Below are 19926 nucleotides of genomic sequence, written 5' to 3'. Positions count from 1 at the left end.
ATATATACATATATATATGCATAGTCATGAACAGAAAAAAATCATCATGTGTCAGTTACTAATTTGTGAGTATATAAAAACTTTCTTTGACAAAACATTTGTCCTCTTAATTATATATCTTCTTGACATTTTTATGTTTTGGGAAACATTCTCCTCCTCTGTTTGCAGGAAAATCCAGCCAGTGCATAAAAAATGTAAAATAAGCCTTAAAATATATAGTTGCTTCTACTTTGCTTTCACATTACTCTTCACTCCAATCCCAGATATCGCATGCATCATATTTTCCCTTTTGCTGCTGAGAAACAGAAGTTGGGGCTGAGAGTAAAACTCCTCTGTGAAGAATTAGGATGTCAGTGTTCCAGCATGGAACATAACATGTGGGGAGACAAGAAAGGAAATAATCTTAGCGTTGCTGAGCATGGATTGATTGTCCAGAAGATCCCAATTCAGTTTGCAAAACATTGTCAGCCTTTAATGTCAGCACACACCACCTAACCCTAACCACACACAGTGTGTGTGTCACACAGACAGAGGGAGAGAGAGAGAGAGAGAGAGAGAGAGAGAGAGAGAGAGAGAGAGAGAGAGAGAGAATGTGAGAGGGGGAGAGTGAAAAGTAAAATACATCTTTAGAATATAAAGGTGTGTAACCCCAGGACATGTGTTCTGAAGGACTTGTCATTTCTTAGGAATGGAAGATAGTAAGTTGTTAAAGATTTCCTATTTCTTGAGTTTGGTTATTCAAGCCAAGTACTGTTAGGCACACACACAAAAAGATTGTCTAGGCAGACTACGGTTCTAAACAATTCTAGCCCAACTTTGGGTTTAAATCAGAAAAATCCAAAATCTAATGGTAAGTGAGAAATGAAGCTGGAAGGGAGAGCGGCAGGAAGAAGATCAGGAGCTGCAGAAGAGAAAGAGTTGGGAGCAGAGATGTATAATACAAGGGTGTGTTTGGGCAACCATGTCTTGCTGGAAAACCCTCACCAGGTCACTTCATGCAAACTCAATAAATTGATGGGTTCTCTGGGTCCAGTTTTGATGGGATCAAGCTTTGGTTTGTTGAAGCCAGGAAGACTCCTCAGTTGTTAAGGACTCCAGCTGCTGTTTCAGAGGACCTGGCTTCAGGTCCCTGATCCCACACTGCATCTCACACCATTGATGGCTTCAGTCCCAGAGGATCTTATCCTCACTTCTGTTCTCTGTTGATAACGCATCCATAAGGTATGGAGGAAAACACACAGAGACTTGGCATAAAAATTAAACAAAATCTCAAGCCCCTCCACTGATGTTGCTTGGCTATCAGGACCCTGAAAGGACTGGTAGATGTTACTTAGTCCCACCTACCCCAGGGAAAATTCTTGCAAATGGGGAACATGGATAGGTGGGTTTGAAAGGAGGAATGAGGAATAGATACGATTCTGTTTTTTGTAAATGTGTGTGAAAATTTCAAGAATACAGAAACACTTAAAAATGAAAAGAAAAAAAAAAAGCCTCCGTGAACAGAATATAGCAACTGTAGAAAATACATTCTTTATGTGGAAATCTGAAAAAGAGAAGGGGAGAAGTGTAAAGCTTTCACTCTAGTAATCTGTGACTATTGAAATGTGTGAAAGAAAATTTAGCACAGATGCAACATTGACTCTTTCTAAACGTATCTGGACAAAAATCAATGGTTGTTTACCAAGGGGTTGTGCCCATGTTACAATGGAGAAAGCCGAGGCATTCCAAACCAACCAAGCAAGCTAAACAAAGTGTCAAGCAAGGAACCAGCAACAATCGCATAGAGCCAAGCTGTTTCCATGTTGCATTCACAATGAGGAATTGCCTGTAAGTTCTAGGCATCAAGGAAGGGCAGTGCCAGTAACCTGTATTGTTTTGGAAGATTCCTGGAGGCACTGACCAACAATTTGAAGTGAGGTTTCCTCTGCTTGGCAATGGAGATTGTGGGTTTTTTTAGTTTTGTTTTGTTAGTTTTTTTTGTTTGTCTGTTCTCTTGCAGAATGCAAGTTTCTTGGAAATGAATTATTATTCCATGAGAGATAACTCTGTGTTAATATGTGCATTATGAGCTAGATTTAAAATGGTAAGCTTTCCTGTGTTCTTTCCAAGCATTTATATTTCTGCCTCACCCTCCTGATGCACTTCTGCATGGCAACTGTACCCTCCTATCTTCTCTACAGCTTCACTGTTGAGGTTTGGCCTTCTGCTGTGCAGTGCTAAGTGCAGTCACCAAGATCTGATTGCCCCTGAGATGAGAAAGTCCACATACAGACCCAAGTAACACCATGTGATCTCATCTCGCCCCCAAATTATTTCTGATTGGCACAGATGCTGACAGTCAAAAGCTGGGCAGAACAGACACAGGCAGGGTTTAGGGTTCCTGCACTCAGGGCGCTCAGAGGAGAATCACAAGGAAAGAAGAAGAGGAGGAGGAGGAAAATGTCACTATGGCTTCAGAGTCAAGAAAACAAGGCCCTAAGGACCGGCCAGTTGGAGTTAAGAGCAGCCCAGAGGAAACAAAGTGATAACTGGGGCGTATAGATGGAAAGTCTGTTCTAATAGCATAGAGGGTAGACATCTGGCAGCTTTTGTGCTGTTTAAGACTTATTGGAAATATCAAGTTTCTGTGTGCCTTTTATCCAGGATCTGAATGGCCAAAGGCAGGGTAGAAACCCCAGATTGGGATTAAATATTTCTACAACACAGGACCCCAGTTTCGTCCCCAAACTCATTTCATCTTTTCCAGGCAACTTCAGTTCCTTGAAAATGTTTTCTTTTTGTTATTGGATATTTTATTTATTTACATTACAAATGCTATCACCTTTCTCAGTTTCCCCTCTGGATACCTCCTACCCCATCCCCCCACCCCTGCTTCTATGAGGGTGCTCCCCCTCCCACCCACTCACCCACCCAACCACCCCCTACTCCCATCCCTGACATTCCCCTGCACTGGGGAATATACTTTCAAATCTAAAGCTTTGATCTAAGGTTCACAAGTAAGAAAGAGCATGGGGCATTTGATGTTAGGAGACTGCATCAGCTCACTCGCTGTCATGCTCCCCCTTCACCTCAGGAAGCTGCAAGTCTCTGGTAGTTACGGCTGTGAGCAGCAGCCGTGACAGTGCACACTTGATATTTTGGGGTTGTCTAACACCTCGGTCTCTTCTGACCATCCCTCCCCCTCTTTCTGCAATGATCCCTGAGACACAGTAGGAGGGGCTATGATGCAGAAGCACCATTTAGCCCTGAGCATTTGACAACGCCATAAGGCTCACACATTTGACCATGTGTGAAACAGCTTTCACCTGCTCCAAACACATTTTCTTTGCTGAGGGATGGGAGATGGACTAATTAATGGTTGTAATGGTTAGTAGTGGTGGGTCCCTACTGTGAGTATTTAGCAGAATCATACTACTATGCTTATTCCGTTTTTTGTTGTTGTTGCTGCTGTTTTTTGTTTATTCTTTAATCTTTTATTTACAGTCCAGACTTTATCCCCCTCCTGTTCCACACTCCAAATGTTCCACATCCCACACCTTCTCCCCCACAACCCACTCCCTATCTCCAAGAAGATGCCCCATTCCCACCTCACTAGACCTCCCCACTCCCTGGGGCCCCACATGTCTACTCATAGGTTTGTGACCTCAATACTGGTACAAGGTGTGGATTTAACTTGTTGAAGAAGACTTACTGCCATTTAGAATGTAAATAGTTGCTGCTGCATTGTTTATTTTGTTTGTCATATTGTGTGGTTTTCCAGGCCAGGCATAGCTTAGCTCTCACTGTTCATGGGCAGCTAGAACACATGATGACTTTTCTTTTCCAGCTCTTCAATGCCATCTCTGAATACATTGAAAGCCATCCAATAGAGATGAGGCTTCCAGAAGAGATCCCGACTCTATTTCTTATCCTATGGTGTCTCGTATGGGATTTGTTATCCCTTTTGTGATAACTCCAATTAAATGCTCAATATGTGTCTATGTGTATATTTGAGGAAGTTTGCATAATTTTGAAATGCTTTTAGGTCTACACATGCACACACACATACACACACACAAACACACAAGCTCACACCCACCCATATACCCACACACCCACACATACACACACAAGCACATACACACACAGTTTTCCAAGTTCTACCCTGTCCTCACACACACCCAGTTATTAACCTTTGCTGTAACTTGATTTCTCTTCATTCCATACTGGTAGTTTGTTGTACCCACCAAGATTTGAGTTCTACTGACACAGCCTCTGACTAATTTACTGATATCCATGGTAATGCTAAATGAAGTACAAACATTGTGTTTCAAGGCTAACTCCTGTAAATGGGAAGAAACATAAAGTCCTTCCACCTCTGGGGATAGGTTAGGTCACTCAGAACAAGAATTTCAAGTTCCATCCATTTATCTATAACGTATATCTTCTTCTCCACTCTCTCAAGATGAGAGCAAACGGGAGCTGCTGATTTTGTCTCAGCATTGAGAAAAAATGCAAACAATTTACTCCTTGTTTAATTTTTCTTTTATGTCTTCAAAATTAAAAAAAAAGTTCTGAAATGCACTTACATCCATGATGATGAGCACAGCTTATGTAGTATGAAGAGACAGAGGTTATGTTGAGAACACAGTAGTTGATTGAAAGTTAAGATTTATCATGTTCTTAAAAGATCTTGGTCGAAACCACTGTCTCCTGTGTGAGATATGGTTCAACCCAGAGCTCTGCCATTATGGCTCCGCCATTAAACGGTTGAATCCACTGTCTCCTGAGGGAGATACGTGACTGCCCAGAGCTCCGTCATTAAACTACCTCGTGTTTTTACATCAAGATGGTCATCTGTTCATGATTCTTGGGTGCATGCCGAATAGGGAATTGAGTGGGGGTTTCCCCACTAGGTTCTTTCAGAATCAAGTAAGCACACCCTTCAGGGTAACCTTACTAGTCAAGTCAGACTGGGCAACTTTATGAGAAATCTACTTGCAGGTTTCAACTCCCAGGTCCAACTGCAGCAGTCTGGGGCTGAGCTGGTGAGGCCTGGGGCTTCAGTGAAGATGTCCTGCAAGGCTTCTGGCTACACCTTCACCAGCTACTGGATGCACTGGGTGAAGCAGAGGCCTGGACAAGGCCTTGAGTGGATCGGAGCGATTGATCGTTCTGATAGTGAAACTATCTACAATCAAAAGTTCAAGGACAAGGCCACATTGACTGTAGACAAATCCTCCAGCACAGCCTACATGCAGCTCAGCAGCCTGACATCTGAGGACTCTGTTGTCTATTACTGTGCAAGTCACAGTGTTGCAACCACATCCTGAGAGTGTCAGAAATCCTTGAGGAGTAGGAAACTGCCCTGGGACTGAGGAGACTCAGAGCAGATTTGCCTGTAGACTTGCTCAGATACAGCCAGGATGGAGAAAGGACTTTGGTTTTCACAGAGGCATAGTTTGGGTTCAGGTTTCCTGACAGGAAGAACTTCAGAATGCTGTATAAGAACCTCATATTAGTGATGGAATAAAAGTGAGTATTTCTGAAAAAAAAAAAAAAAAGATCTGGCTGCCTTGTCCTTTGTTAGTTTCATAAGAAACATGTCTCCTGTGAATTTTATAGTTCTGGTGTTCACTATATAATGTTAGCTATAAATATCATGAGTTCTGGAGACTCCATAACCCTATGTCCTTTATTCCCTCTATGTGATATAGAGGCAAATGGAGAAGAGTGATTCTTGGTATTCTAATTATGGATGCCTGATCTGAGCTCGTATGTACTCCAGTAGTATGAGAATAATTAAAAGCACAGTAGTTTGGGCAATTTCATTTGAGTGAGAGGACCAAAGATTTTAGTACCCACACATAAGTCAGCACTGGCAGAAGCAAATAAACAACGTCATCCTGATGTGGTGTGCTGTGGTGAACCATTACTGTAATTGTAATTACAAAACCAAAGTGTGAATGGAAGGCCACCTATATGAAATTGATAAAATAATATTAGCATGATGACTAGCATTGTAAATACTCTCATTTTTCATAGTAAAGTACTTATATGTCCAGTAACAAGAAACACATGCTGACCTCACAGCAACTGAAACTGGAAAAGGGAAACACCATCTTTCTTTTATGGCATCCTCAGAGGATAGATTTCCTCAATATACAGGCATCCTCAGGACTTGGTGCTACTATTATCTCTCTGGGATAATAGGAGCTAGTCACCAAAGTTCAGGAAGAAGAATGGAAAATTACAGTACTAGACTGAATAATAAATCCACAGGTGCCTACATTCTCATACCTAGAATCTAAACTTAAAAGTCTGGAGAAAGAAATTACTTCAGTTGACAATATTGCAGGACTTAAGCCCAGTTGTCTCAACACAATAATAACATTTTGATAATGCAAACGTGTAGAGAAAGGGGTTAGCCTCACAGAAACAAGGGAAAATGGAGAGGAGACTTGGTAAAATGCTGGTCCTTAGTTGCAGTAGATCAGGCCAATTTGGCAAAGTTGTAGAAGACCACTGGAGCTTAGTCAGGAGTGAAAGCTGACCTGCTATGAGACAAACCTTCAAGACCATGTGACTTGAGTCAGTGGAGCCACCTTGGGATGATGTTCTCCAATTGAAAGAGCATAAATGTCTATTGTCTTAGAACACTGTGCTGGTTTGACCAACATCACATTTCCATAATGAGGATCTGTGATTGTGTCTAGTTTAAAATAAAATGTTGCTGCATGTGAATATACTCTGCCTTGGAAAACAGAGGGATAGTTGGAAATCTGTGAGAAATAGAGAAAAATTTTCTCTAAAAGCACTTTGGTGACCCGGGTGTTTACTCAATCCTCTGTACTGAGGGGATTACAGAAGTTTCTCTTCCCATAATAGCTATGATGTAGAAAACCCGTGACAGGAAGGACCTGCCCTCAAGATGACAACGACATATCTACTGATGTTACAGAATATTTGTCAGACTGGCCTAGGAGAACAGCTACGAACGTTACCAGGACTCACCATGATCGCCATGCTCACAGGACTGCTGTACCTTAGACATGAATACCGGAAGTGGACGCTTACGTCTGTAAGGGAACCTATTCAACAGCCAGATTTAGTTTCACATGGACACCCTAGGGGATCCCCTGTGGCTCTCAATGTGAAAAAGCCCTGAGAGAAAGATTTCTCGCAGGTCTTATTGTGGACCCCAGGACTGCAGTACAGGCAGATGAGTGTCTCCAGCCATCCCAGGATTTGATTCCTCACTCTGAGGAGACAACCTCTAATTTACTCTCTATGGGTCCATTCCTCACAATGGTGATGGGGGAAATATTTATGAGCTAATGCCTTGTTCATTGGGAGTGTTCTGTGCTAAGATCTGGTGTCTGAAGGAAGATGTCCTGGGACTCAGCCTTTGATTTCTTCACAGGACACCTCCCAAAGCTCATCATCTGGGGTGAGCCAAGCTCTGTGATCACTGTGTATACACCTGTGAGTATCTGGTGTCAGGGGTCCTGGGAGTCCCAGGAGTGTTTCCTGTATAAAGAGCTAAGTGCAGATCCTCGGGACACTCAATTCCCTCTGGAATCTAGGAATAAGGTACAGGTCAACATTCAACACATGAGAATCACATATACAGGCGCATATAAGTGTTACTACAAGAGTGCTGCTGGCTTCTCAGAGTGCAGTGATGCCATGGATCTGATGATGACAGTTGAGAGGACACTCAGGCATCCCAGCATGTGCTTTATCCTAAGAAGAAGATCTAACCTCCAGGAGCTTTTCTCTCAGAGTCCAATCCTGGAGGACAATATGTGTTGCTCATATCCATTTCACACACTGCCCCTTGTATCCTAGGAGGATACTGAAAATCCCAGTCTGTCAGTCTGGCCCAGCACTGCTGTGACCCCTGGAGTCTCTATATTCTTTAAGTGTGGCTCATCCAGAGGATTTGGCAGATTCATTCTGATCCAGGAAGGAAAACACCATCTCTCATGGACCCTGGACCCCCAGCATCAGGCCAGTCAGCCATCCCATGAAATTTTTGTTCTGAATGCTGTTACTCCCAACCACAATGGAACATTCAGATGCTATGGCTTTTTTAAGAATGAACCACAGAGCTGGGTGGTGGTGGCGCACACCTTTAATCCCCAGCACTTGGGAGGCAGAGGCAGGCCGATTTCTGAGTTTGAGGCCAACCTGGTCTACAAAGTGAGTTTCAGAACACCCAGGGCTACACAGAGATCCTCTTTGAAATTTCATGAGGTCCCATTTATTGTTGATATTACAGCCTGGGCCACTTGTGTTCTCTTGACAAAAATTGTCTCCTGTGTTCAAGACAATTTCCTACTTTCTCTTCCATTACATTCAGTGGATCTGCTTTTATATTGAGGTCTGTGATCCTCCTGGACTTGAACTTTGTGCAAGGTGATAAATATGGATCTTCTACATGCAGAGAGCTAGTAAGACCAGCAACATTCATTGAAGGTCCTTCCTGTTTTCAATAGTATGGTTTGAGGTTCTTTGCAAATAATCAAGTATCCATACATATGTGGGTTTGTTTCTGGTTACTGGTTCTATTCCACTGACCAATCTGTCTGTGTACCAATACCAGCCAGTTTTAATCAAGACTGTAAAGCAGTACAAGTTGAGGTCTGGAATGGTGATTTCCCCAGAAGTTTTTTTATTGTCCAGTATTATTTTGGCTATCCTGGGGTTTTTGTTTTTCCATATGTAGTTTTGAGTTGCTCTTTCAAGGTTTTAAAATATTGTATTGGGATTTTGATGGGACTTGCATTGAATCTATATATTTCTTTTGGTAAGACACACATTTTTAATATATTAATCCTACAGATCCATTAGCATGGATGATCTTTCCATCATCTGAGGTATTCTCCAATTTCTTTCTTCAGGGATTTCAAGCTCTGACCATACAGATATTTCACTTGCTTGGTTAGAGTTACACCAAGACATTTTATAATATTTGCGGCTATTGTGAAGGGGTTGTTTCCCTAATTTCTTTCTCTGTGTGCTTATCTTTTTTTTTTTTAAGGAAGACTACTGATTTCTTTGACTTAATTATATATTCAATCACTATGTTGAAGTTATTATCAACTGTAGGGGTTCTCTGGTAGAATTTTGAGGGTAGATTTTGTATACTATCATATCCTCTGACTTCTCCCTTTCCAATTCGCATCCTCTTGAGCTTCCTCTTTCATCGTACTCCCCAAGCTAGAACTACACGTGCTATACTGAACAGATAGGGACAGAATGGTCAGCCTTGTCTAGTCTCTGATTTTAGTGGGATTGTTTCAAGTTTCTTTCCTTTTAATTTGATGTTGGCTATTGTTTGTAGTATATTACTGTTATTATGTTAAGGTGTATGCCTTGATTTCCTGCTCTCAATACTTTTAACATGAGAGGGTGATGGAGCTCTGTTTAGGAATTTTCCCCTGTGCCAATGAGGTCAAGGCTCTTTCCCACTTTCTCTTCTACTAGATTCAGTGCATCTGGTTTTATGTTGAGGTCCTTGATTCACTTGGACTTGAGCTTTGTGCAAGATGATGAATATGGGTCTATTTTCATTCTTCTACAGACAGACAGACAGTTAGACCAGCACCATTTAGTGAAGATGCTTTCTTTTTTCCATTGTTTTTTTTTTGGGGGGTGGCGTCTTTGTCAAAGATGAAGTGACCATAAGTGTGTGGTTTTATTTCTGGTTCTTCAATTCTATTCCACTGATCAACATGTCTACCTCTGTACCAATACCATGTTGGGGACAAAATAAAGGGGAGGCCTGGGATGGGGGTGGAGGTGGGGGTAAGTAGGATAGGAAAAAGATACCCACACCCCGCCAGAGTTTCCCTATTCTCTGGTCAGTCGGGTGTGGGAGGGCTGCTACCTACCCTATTCACTCATCCCCTGGGTGGGCATTCCTCTATCCCACTCTTCAGGGGGTGGCCAAGGGGCAGCCCTGCCGCAGGACCCCGCACCCAGAGCTACTTTGCTAAAGCCACCAGGGTTGTGGGAGAGAGGAAATGGGGGAAGAAGTTCCCAACACTAACCAGAGTGTGCAGCGGGCCTTGATGGAGCAGAGCAGAGACTCTATGGTTTAAGAGCTTTATTATAGAAATTCAGGGGAAAGAGAGAAGGTAGAAGAGAGGGGGGAGGGAGGAAAGGCTAGAGAGAAAGAGAAAGAAGGAGAGAGGAGAGGAGAGGAAAGAAGACAAAGAGAAAGGGAAGAGGAGAGAGAAGTGAGAGAAGTGAGAGGTGAGAGGACAAAGGAGTAAGAGAGCGAGGTGGGGGCTAAGCACCCCTTTTTATGGTCTTCCCTGTTGCTAGGTAACTGGGGAGGAGTTTAGCCTGAAGGTCAGACTGACCATGCTTCTCTTGTGGGCGCTGTGGGAGGTGGTAAGGAGCATGAGTAAGTGTCATGAGGGTGAATTATGACCATCGGGGTTCAGACCTCAGATCGACTGGAGACCAGCCTGCAATTCCCCACAATACCATGCAGGTTTTTTAAACTAATAAAATTTATTTTAAAACATACAACTCAGTATTGATATTTTTAAAGTCATTAAAATAATTCATAATAGTTTAAATGCCTCTTAAATGTACACGACATCTTCTGAAGCAGACATTAATACGCACTCTACCAGTTTTTTTAAATCTGTTTGGAACATTAAACACGACAGAAAATCTCTCATGAGTCCTCTGTGGACAGAAATTGTGACGAGTTCCTGATTTTATGGAAACGTCCATCTCCGCGCAGTGTGTGTGTGTGTGTGTGTGGCTTCACAGAATGAGCTGGGTGGAAGCATCCACCAGGTCCGCCTGACCCTGGGCTGTGTTGGGTGGGAGACTTCACGGCTGCCTCTGGGTTCTGGGTCCTGGGGCCGTTAGGTGGCTTCCGTGATTTTAACTGTGGCGCCCCCACCTGTGCTGTGTAGAAAATTGTCTGTTTCATCCAGATTTGGTTTTCCCCAATTTGGAAATTAACGATGACGCAAGGAGATGTGAACCAATACGATCAATGGGATCAAGACTTTGCATGTCACAGTCTTCCCACTGTGTGAACACGTGTTCACATGTGTGGTCACACTGTGTTTGTCAGGGTAAGACTATCGGCGACGTCACACTGTGCTGAGCAGTCACGCTGCACGCACAAGGGGTCAGATGCAGTGACTGATGTCACACCGTGTGTAGCCAGGCTGTGTGCAAGGTAGTGTGATGTGCCCACGCAGCCACACAGTAGGCTCCCGTCCTGGTGTGCTGCCCCACTGCACGAGGTTGCATTGCGTCACACCACCTGGCATGTAGACTTACTGTGCGCATATGACATCACACCACACACCCCAATCATGCTGCCTGCACTGGACACTCGGACCCCGCCCCCGGTGACGTCACCGGGCCCCACCCAGCCACCCACCCCTGCCTGCCTTGTTCCTTCCCCTCTAGGTTTCCCANCCTGCAGATGAGGAAGAGGAAGCGGGAGACAGACGGACAGACGGACACAGACGCTGCGCCCAGGCCTCACCATCCATCGCAAGCAGCCACCGTCTCAGGTCAGAGCCCCCCCACCCCTTCCCACCTCACCCTGCCTGAGATGACGTCACCCAGAAGCCCCTCCCACCTGGCCCTACTGTGTGCCCAGCACACCCTGGGGTTTAGAAAACGATGGGGCGAGGGGACTGAGAGACCAGAAGGGGGAGGGCAGTGGGACATGCAGACCTACTGTGTGTGCCCTGGGTCTTGGGTACAAGGTCCCCACCACCCGTGGGTCTGAACCCTGGGGATGGTTTGGGGTGGGGTCAGAGGTAACAGAGGCCAAGGGGGGGCTTAGATGCCGGAGTTGGGGGGGCATGGCCTCCGCCTGCCAATCCCCCACAACCTCTGACCTCTGTGTAGTACTGGGGTCAGAAGATGTGGTTCACCTCCAGGAGTCAGGGGTCTGGAGACGGTGGAGCTGAGGCAGGGGGATGGTTTCAAGAGCGTTTCCTCCAAAGCCCGGGGCGGGGGGTGTGGGGAGGGGGGTAGCGGGGAGTTGCGGATCGCCCCTAAGCCCGACTGCGGAGACCCCACGGACGCCGCCCCCACCCTCCCCACTCCCCGCGAGCGTCCTTGGACCGACAGGAAGTGGGGACTGGAAAAGAGGAAGTGGCTGCAGCTGAGCTTGGAGCACGGAGGGGTGGGGGAAAGGCGGGTCCAGGCGGCGATGGATTGTGAGGGGGAGAGGGTCTAACCTACACACAGTCAGGCCGCAGGCAGGCAGGGCGACCCCCGATCCCCTCTACCGCCTCCCCACCGCGTGGACAAAGCGGGTCCACATATAAGCAAAGATTCACGGGGAATCAATAAGATAACGTCACCAAGAGAGGAGCTGAGACAGGGGCATGGCTCAGATGGCAGTGCCCAGCCTCTGTACCCACCACAAAGCATGCTGGAGTGAGTGGGTGGGACCAGAGAATGCCCCGCCCACCCTAGTGCGACGGACAGGATGACACCTCGGCTCTGCCCACTCATCTTACTGACAGATGACATCATCACGCGCCATGAACATCCCCCCCCTGGCTCAGCTCGCCCTGCTCTTCTTCACGCTACTGCTTCCGGGGACTCAGGCCCTTCTGGGTTAGTGACGCAAGGTGGGCGGGGTCGGAAGTCACGGTGGGCGGGGCCGCGTCCAACAGAGCCACCTCGCCCTCCGCCCCCATCCAGCTCCGACCACGCCGGACGCCGGCTCCGCCCTCAACCTGACCTTCGACCCCTGGACTCGGACGCTGACCTGGGCCTGCGAGGCCGCCGCGGGGAACGTCACGGTGACGTCATGCACCGTGATCTCGTGGGAGGCGGGAATACAGTGGCAATTACTGGTCCATGAGGGTCCGGAGAGAGGGCCACGCCCCGCGCCGATGTCACTTCCGGTCGTGACCCCAATGCGCTCCCCCACCCTCCCACTCCCTGTCCCCCTGCAGCCCTTCGGTTGCCGCTGCTGGTTCAGGAGGATGATGGCACTGCACCACGGTGTCACGCTGGATGTCAATGGCACGGTTGGGGGCGCGGCCGCGCACTGGAGGCTGAGCTTCGTCAACGAAGGTGGGCGGGGCCGGGAGCGTCCCGGTGACGTCATCGCTCGCGAGCGCCGGCAAGCGATGACGTCATCGCCGGCAACCGGCGTCGTCATCGCTAGCAACCAGCGACGACGACGCCCGGCGACTTCCGGTCGGGCTCACGGCGGCCATCTTGTCAGGCGCGGCAGGCTCGGGGGCGGAGAACCTGACCTGCGAGATCCGAGCCGCGCGCTTCCTGTCCTGCACGTGGCGGGAGGGGCCAGCGGCGCCCGCGGACGTCCGGTACTCGCTGCGCGTCCTCAACTCCACGTGAGCAGTGACCTCAGGCGGGGCGGGATGTTGCGGAGCCGGCGAGGCCCTCATGCATCGTGGGTGTGGTTGGCCAATGATGTCATCACGTCGCCGGTGACGTGAGCCCTGAACCCGCTATGACGTCATCGCTGGCCCTCTGACCCCGCCCCACCTCTCTTCAGGGGTCACGACGTGGCGCGATGCTCGGCCCACCCCGACCCCGGGGATGACGCCATCACACAGTGCATTGCGGACGACTTGTCACTGCTGGGGAGTGAGGCCTACTTGGTCGTGACCGGTTGGAGCGGTGCGGGGCCAGTGCGGTTCCTGGACGACGTGGTGGCCACGAAGGCGCTTGGTGGGGTTGGACTTGTGAGCGGGGGCGGGGCTTGTGAGCCTGATTGGCATGCGGGCATAAGGTTGAGTGACGTTTGTGGGCGGGGCTTGTGAGCATGATTGGCAAGCATGGGGCAGGAATTGTGAGTGACAGCCCAGGCCACACTCCCCGCCCTCACAGAGCGACTCGGTCCCCCGCGTGACGTCACCGCGTCCTGTAACTCCTCCCACTGCACCGTCTCGTGGGCGCCGCCCTCGACCTGGGCATCCTTGACGGCCAGGGACTTCCAGTTTGAGGTCCAGTGGCAGGTGGGCAGGGCCTCTCCAAGTTGGCGGGGCCTGAAGGAGGGGCGGAGGCCTCGGGCTCGCTGGCTACGCCCCCGAATGCTCAGCCACGCCCCCATCCCTCCCGCAGAGCGCAGAGCCAGGAAGCACACCCCGGAAGGTGACCTGAGCTGATGCAGGGGCATGACCTGGATGGCGGGGATGGAGAGGACCTGAGGCAGGGGGATGGCGGGGACGGAGGATCTGAGGCTGGGGGATGGACTGGGTGTGGGTGGGCGTGGTCGCGGACTCACTGGGACTGGTTTCTTACTTCCGGCCCCACCCCCCAGGTGCTCGTCGTGGAGGAGACCCGCCTCGCCTTCCCCAGCCCCGCCCCCCACGGAGGTCACAAGGTCAAGGTGCGCGCGGGCGACACGCGGATGAAGCACTGGGGCGAATGGAGTCCCACCCATCCTCTCGGTGATGTGTGGAGGCCCCGCCCACTCCCCGGAGACCCGCCCTCCGCGTTCACTGCGCACTACTTCCGGTCCCCTGACCTCTCCCTCCCACCCCACAGAGGCTGAGGACACGCGAGTGTCCGGTGCGGTCCTGTACGCAGTGACGGCCTGCGCGGTCCTACTTTGCGCGCTGGCGCTCGGGGTGACATGCAGAAGGTGGGGCAACGGCGGGGGCTGAGGCAGGGGGATGGCTGGGATGAAGAGAGTGAGGCAGGGGGATGGCCACTGTGAACTCTGCTCTGCCCTGCCCTGCCCTCTCCCCCAGGTTCGAGGTGACGCGCCGACTCTTCCCGCCCATCCCAGGGATCAGGGACAAGGTGTCCGACGACATGCGAGTGAACCCTGAGGTCAAAAGTCACAAGCGCGCACGGGGGTGGGGGTGGGGAGGCGCGAGGCTTGTCCCCTGTAACCCAAGGCGTGACCTCTGGCCCCCGTCCACCCCCCAGACCCTCAGGAAGGACCTCCTGCAGCCCTAGATGTCCCGCTCCCAACGTGACTGACAGGAAGGACTTAAACTTCATGACATCAACTGACGCAATGCTGATAGACGTCATCGTGACCGCTCCCCACCCCCACGTCTGGTGTGACTGGACCCCTGTTGCCCTGTCAATCAATCACCAAAGTGGGCGTGTCCGGTCTCATCCTGTCAATCACCCTGGAAGGGCATGTTTAACGACATTGATGTCACAGTCACATCACAGTCTCACCAAATCCTCCCTTGCAGCCCCGCCCACCCCGACAGGAAGCACAGCTGACTGGGAAGCCTTCACTGTCAATCAAGGCCGCCCATCCCCTCACTTGCCAAAAAATCAGTACTCCTGCCTCAGTTCCAGGGATGGCAGGGACAGCGTGCATATCCCCACCTTAATAGTTTGCTCAGTCCTTAACAAACCCTAACCCTTAATATTTTACCTCTACCTTAACAGCCAGCACACACAGACACACAAACTCTGTCATAAAATCCAACGTGCCTTCATGATCAAAGTTCGATAGTCAATAGTACTAGAAGAATCATATGTCTGTAAAATAAAAGCCAGAACCTTTTCTGCTTTTGTTTTCTTTTGCCCCAGATAGGGTTTCTCTTGGTGTAGCCCCGGCATCCCTGCCTGGAACTTTTAGTGTAGGCCTGGGTAGCCTCAAACTCACAGAGGTCCTCTCTGCCTGCCTGCCCGCCTCTGCCACCCACACAGCCGGGCCGAAGCTAGGTTCTTTTTTTCTTATTATTTATTTATTATTACTATTAGTTTTCAATGTAAGTGTGTGTGTGTGTGTGTGCGCGCGCGCGTGTGCTCTATCCGCTGCCTTATATGACTGCATGCCAGAAGAGGACACCAGAACCTAGGAGAAGCCACCATGCAGCTCCTGAAGATTAATTAAAAAAAAAAAAAAAAAAAAAAAAAAGGAAATTCTAATCACATAGATGGTAGATATCTGCCCGGCTGTCAGAGTGCTGTTTAAGGCTTACTGTAAATAATAAAAATTGCGTGTCTTTTATCCAAAAACAGAAGGGAGGTGGTGCGCCTGCATGTCTGTTGTCTGCATGTCCACTTCCTTGTTCTGTCACTCGGTTGCACATTGACCTCTCACCAAGATGAAAGGCGACAGACATGTGGATGGCAACCATCTTGTCCTCTGACTAATCTCCCTCATCAAGATGGAGGTGGCTGGCTGTCCTGAGACCTATTGTTCCAGGTCGCTTTTGTTTCTCCCCCTTCTTTTCCAGCTACTAGTGGAACAGAACTTAACTGAATCAAAAAAAAACAAAAAAACAAAAACCTGAGCACATGGACAGTACCATTTACCATAAATAAAAGAAAAATCCATCAAAGTCCATAGTTCTGAGAAGGTCCCTAAATGTACTGAAAGATTCTGAGAGGAGCCCCTCGCTCAGTCCTCGGGACAATAGCAGACACCCAAGAACTCACAAGCGAGACCAAGTTTGATGCAAACCACATGAGGCTTTATTTGGGGAAAGCCAGAGCTCTGGGGACAACTCATATCCCACGCAGGGGTAGAGGAGTCGACCACGAGGGGAAAGAGGTCCCAGTTTTTATAGGCCCTCAGGGGGGAAAGGAGAAGGGGGTAGTAGGGGATTTCCAGATCTAAACAATGTCTATTCTCAAGAAATGGGTATGGGAGGGGTACAAGGAAAGAGTCTGGTGCAAGTGTAGCAACTCCGGATTGTCCTGGCTGTGGTTGCTGGGAAGATTTTCTGACTCTTTCCCAGCAGCCAATATCACAAACACCTGGCAATGGGCTTCATCAGTAGGCACACACATGGGTTCAAGGAACGGTCAAAACATTGGCAGACACATGGGTTCAAGGAGTGGCCAGAGCATTGTGCACCTCTATTTTTCTAAATCAGTGAAGCTATTCTGCTAGCAATGAAATCTATCTTGCCAATTTCAGGGCTTCTGTGACCTTTTACATTCTGTCAGGATCTTTCAGTACTAACCAGGATTTTTGGCTATTGTACTTCTGCTTCTGGCTAACTGTTCTTACCATTTGAAGTATGTCAACCTAGAATATGGCTTTGGTATTTAAAACTCACCCTGAGGAAGGTTTGGTGCAACCCTGGGATCCCTAACACCAAGTACTACTGCCTGCTGGCTAATAGAGATATTCTATTGGTTTAAACCCATGTCCTAGGAGTCATCTCTCATGGACATCCCCATAACACCGCTGCCTGTAATGCTGTGGATTTCTCCTATTTTAGTTATTTAACTGGCAGAGAAAATGAATACAATCTAGACCTTAGACCCAAACCATAGTCTTTTGTACAAGGCTAAGTGCAAATGTTCATTTGAGGGGTATATGTTCTCATGGGAAGCCATACTTTAAAATCCCTGATATCATGAAGGTGTCACTCTTAGTTGTTGTTGTTGTTATTTTGTTGTTGTTGTTGTTGTTTTGAGGCAGGGTTTCTCTGTATAGCCCTGGCTGTCCTGGAACTCACTTTGTAGACCAGTCTGGCCTTGAACTCAGAAATCTGCCTGCCTCTGCCTCCCAAGTGCTGGGATTAAAGGCGTGCGACACCACTTCCCAGAGAAGGTGTCACTCTTAAACATTAGGAATACAATTACCTTTCCTATTTTATCCAGACATAGATTGCCGCTACAATGACTCAGTTCTGAACCTGGTGAGAACTGAATCCCAGGCACCAGGGTGAGAACTGTGTAATACAATAACAACAGAGCATAGAGCGTGTGCTTTCATGGACTTTCTGGGGTCCAGGTCCTTGTTCTAAGGACTCCATTGGATTGTGAGTTTGTAGCATTTCCCCTACAGCCAGCTCATCTGAAAAGACTCTTGTCAGCAGAACAGTGGCAGCTGCCCAGATCTCTAGACATGTTCACTAGGTGCCCCAGGATTTTCCTGGACCAATATTGCTGCTGCTGAGAACAAGCAAAAACAAAACAAAACAAAAACATTATTCTAAGTGCTACTATATCATTGTCAGACTCTATTTAATAAAAAAGTCAAGATCCCAGGCCAGAGTGGAGCTGGGTACTTCCCAATAGTTAGACAGCTTCTATTGTAAACAAACAGTTGCTTGAGTTCACATATCTCAGGTACAACTTCTCCTTCTTGCTGGCATGGTCAAAAAAGTACATGTTCCCATATCCAGAGACTAACTCCTATCCTAACTGATGGAAACTCCTTGCTCAATCTCTTATGTCAAAATATGATTGGACAGTGTCCAGCTTCCTTCCCCCTTGCTCTATGGTTTTATCCTTTAAATATGTTGCTTCATGGTCATACTTCAGTTTCCAAGTCTGTTCTGCTGCCCTGATCTATCAGTAGCAGCTTGATTACAATCAATTTTTGTTAGCTGCCTAGACCTCGTATTTGAGTTATGTTGGATTAAGCAAATCCCACAGTGCTACAAGGCCTCATCTCACCAGCCCCTCACTTGTTGGCCTCTTGTTTTACATTCTATTTCTCTATCATGGGATTTCTCTGTAGGACAGACACTATCCATCCTGTTGGTCTCACCCTACCTCTTTCCCTCAAGACATTTATGTTCTTGAGTTCCATTCTCTAGGATACGGGATTAAATCAGGATTCCCACTTAGTAAGGTACTATGCTACCTTACTCTGAGTCTTTTCTGTGTGTTTGCTGCTGGGGATTGGAACCTAGAGAATGCATTCTAAGGAAATGCTCTGTTATAAGCCCAGTCCCCATATAACATGAGTGTCAAGGCTGAGCACAGCACCCTAGATGTCCAAGTTCTTCCTAGAAGCAAAGGATTGAATGTCCAGTGGCATAAGCAATGTAGAAAAGGACATGGCAAGCAAGTTTTCTAAAGGTGGTCCACCTTTTTGAATGACCTATTATGGGGGAGCTCTGAGAGGCGTAGATCCCAGACACTTCATCCAAGAATTGCTTCTTCCTATTGATATGCCTTTCATGTTACTCTTACATATCCTAATGATTCCTGAGCATCAGCATACCCTATCGGACAAATTTTCTGCAGATCAACATTAAGAGGAACTTTCATTAAAACAACACAATTTAGATGAATCAATGACTTTACAGAATTCCTGCCTTGGTTCAAATATTTTTAGGAAGAATGTTTAATGAGATGGTTTTAATTGGTTTTTTTCCAGAAAGATATAATAAAGTTAGAATCAAGAATAGAATGTGTCCCCTCCTCATAGAATAGTAAGTAAAGGCTGCATAATAAGAAATAGAATGAGCTTTTATAAGTTGTACTAAGAAGAGAAATAGGATTGGAACAAATTAATGATCATGGAAAAAACAATCATTTCAGGTCAGGTGTGCACTAGTATAAAATACGGCCATTTGGGGCCTGGAGAGGTTTCTCAGCAGTTAAAGCACCTACTGCTCTTCTAGAGGTCTTGAGTTCAATCCCCAACAGACACATGGTGGCTCACAACCATCTGTAATGGGATCTTCTGGTGTGTCTGAAGACACTTAGAGTGTACTTACATCAAATCTTTAAAATAATAAGGCAATATGAAACTGTTCCTTTGAACATACAAGCTTAGAGAATGAAATATTGTCTTGAACTTACTAACATCCTTTTGTTACTCCCTTTTGTGTAACATTCTATCTGTGACATGATTTTATTTTTTGTCTAAGAAGCTATAAAAAGGCTGAGTCTAAAAATGAAGGGTGACTGTTGGGACTCTGCTCTATCCAATAAATGTGTATATATGTATATAAGTCTGTCTGTATAAAATGTATGTATGTATATCTATCTATATATCTATATGTTTACATACATAGGTCTATGTGCTCTACTTCCCTGTCCCATTCTTTCTTGATCCTTTTATTCAGTCTGCTTTTTGACTGGAGAATTGAGAATGCTGATATTTAAAATTATTTATACGTGTGTGTAAGTAGTGGTAATCCTNTTGCTGATTTTTGGTGTTTTCTTCTTAGTATATGTATTAGTTAGGGTTTTACTGCTGTGAACAGACACTATGACCAAGGCAAGTCTTATAAAAAA

At 47.1% G+C, this 19926-nt stretch overlaps 2 protein-coding genes and 1 gene segment (V, D, J or C); all 3 read left to right on the top strand.

Moving 5' to 3' along the window:
• The first annotated feature begins 4964 nt into the window (after positions 1–4964).
• Positions 4965–5312, top strand: LOC110285340. The segment is given in 1 exon segment: positions 4965–5312. A coding segment is annotated over 1 exon segment (348 nt).
• A 1682-nt stretch (positions 5313–6994) lies between these two features.
• On the top strand, positions 6995–12214 carry LOC110285339 (mast cell surface glycoprotein Gp49A-like). The gene is made up of 7 exons (XM_021151409.1): positions 6995–7020; positions 7155–7207; positions 7385–7686; positions 7831–8097; positions 8312–8400; positions 11431–11537; positions 11913–12214. The coding sequence occupies exons 1-7, from the start codon at positions 6995–6997 to the stop codon at positions 12212–12214; spliced, it is 1146 nt and encodes a 381-aa protein (XP_021007068.1).
• Positions 11455–15493, top strand: LOC110285238 (granulocyte-macrophage colony-stimulating factor receptor subunit alpha). Of its 2 annotated transcripts, XM_021151239.2 has the most exons (12): positions 11455–11537; positions 12507–12600; positions 12688–12842; positions 12945–13065; positions 13220–13349; positions 13514–13689; positions 13849–13976; positions 14083–14112; positions 14282–14411; positions 14509–14605; positions 14715–14796; positions 14896–15493. In XM_021151239.2, exons 2-12 carry the CDS (start codon positions 12507–12509, stop codon positions 14923–14925), a joined length of 1173 nt encoding a protein of 390 aa, XP_021006898.1. In that variant the 5' UTR covers positions 11455–11537; the 3' UTR covers positions 14926–15493. The 2 variants fall into 2 exon arrangements, with proteins under 2 accessions (XP_021006898.1, XP_029328519.1); XM_029472659.1 differs by lacking the exons at positions 11455–11537; positions 12507–12600; positions 12688–12842 and having other exon boundaries at positions 12891–13065; positions 13849–14112; positions 14282–14350.
• Positions 15494–19926: the final 4433 nt, after the last annotated feature.

This window comes from Mus caroli, chromosome 19 (genome assembly GCF_900094665.2).
Source record: "Mus caroli chromosome 19, CAROLI_EIJ_v1.1, whole genome shotgun sequence".
Taxonomy (NCBI): Eukaryota; Metazoa; Chordata; class Mammalia; order Rodentia; family Muridae; genus Mus; species Mus caroli.
The sequence above is the reverse complement of the archived record's forward strand: the minus strand, read 5'-3'. Positions and strand labels throughout refer to the sequence as shown.

Excerpts from the sequence above, each read along its gene's own strand:
- LOC110285238 (XM_021151239.2), top strand. The coding sequence starts at position 12,507 with ATGACATCATCACGCGCCATGAACATCCCCCCCCTGGCTCAGCTCGCC. Across the intron at positions 12,843-12,944 it reads GAATACAGTGGCAATTACTG|CCCTTCGGTTGCCGCTGCTG; the intron begins GTCCATGAGGGT and ends GTCCCCCTGCAG. Across the intron at positions 13,350-13,513 it reads CTGCGCGTCCTCAACTCCAC|GGGTCACGACGTGGCGCGAT; the intron begins GTGAGCAGTGAC and ends ACCTCTCTTCAG.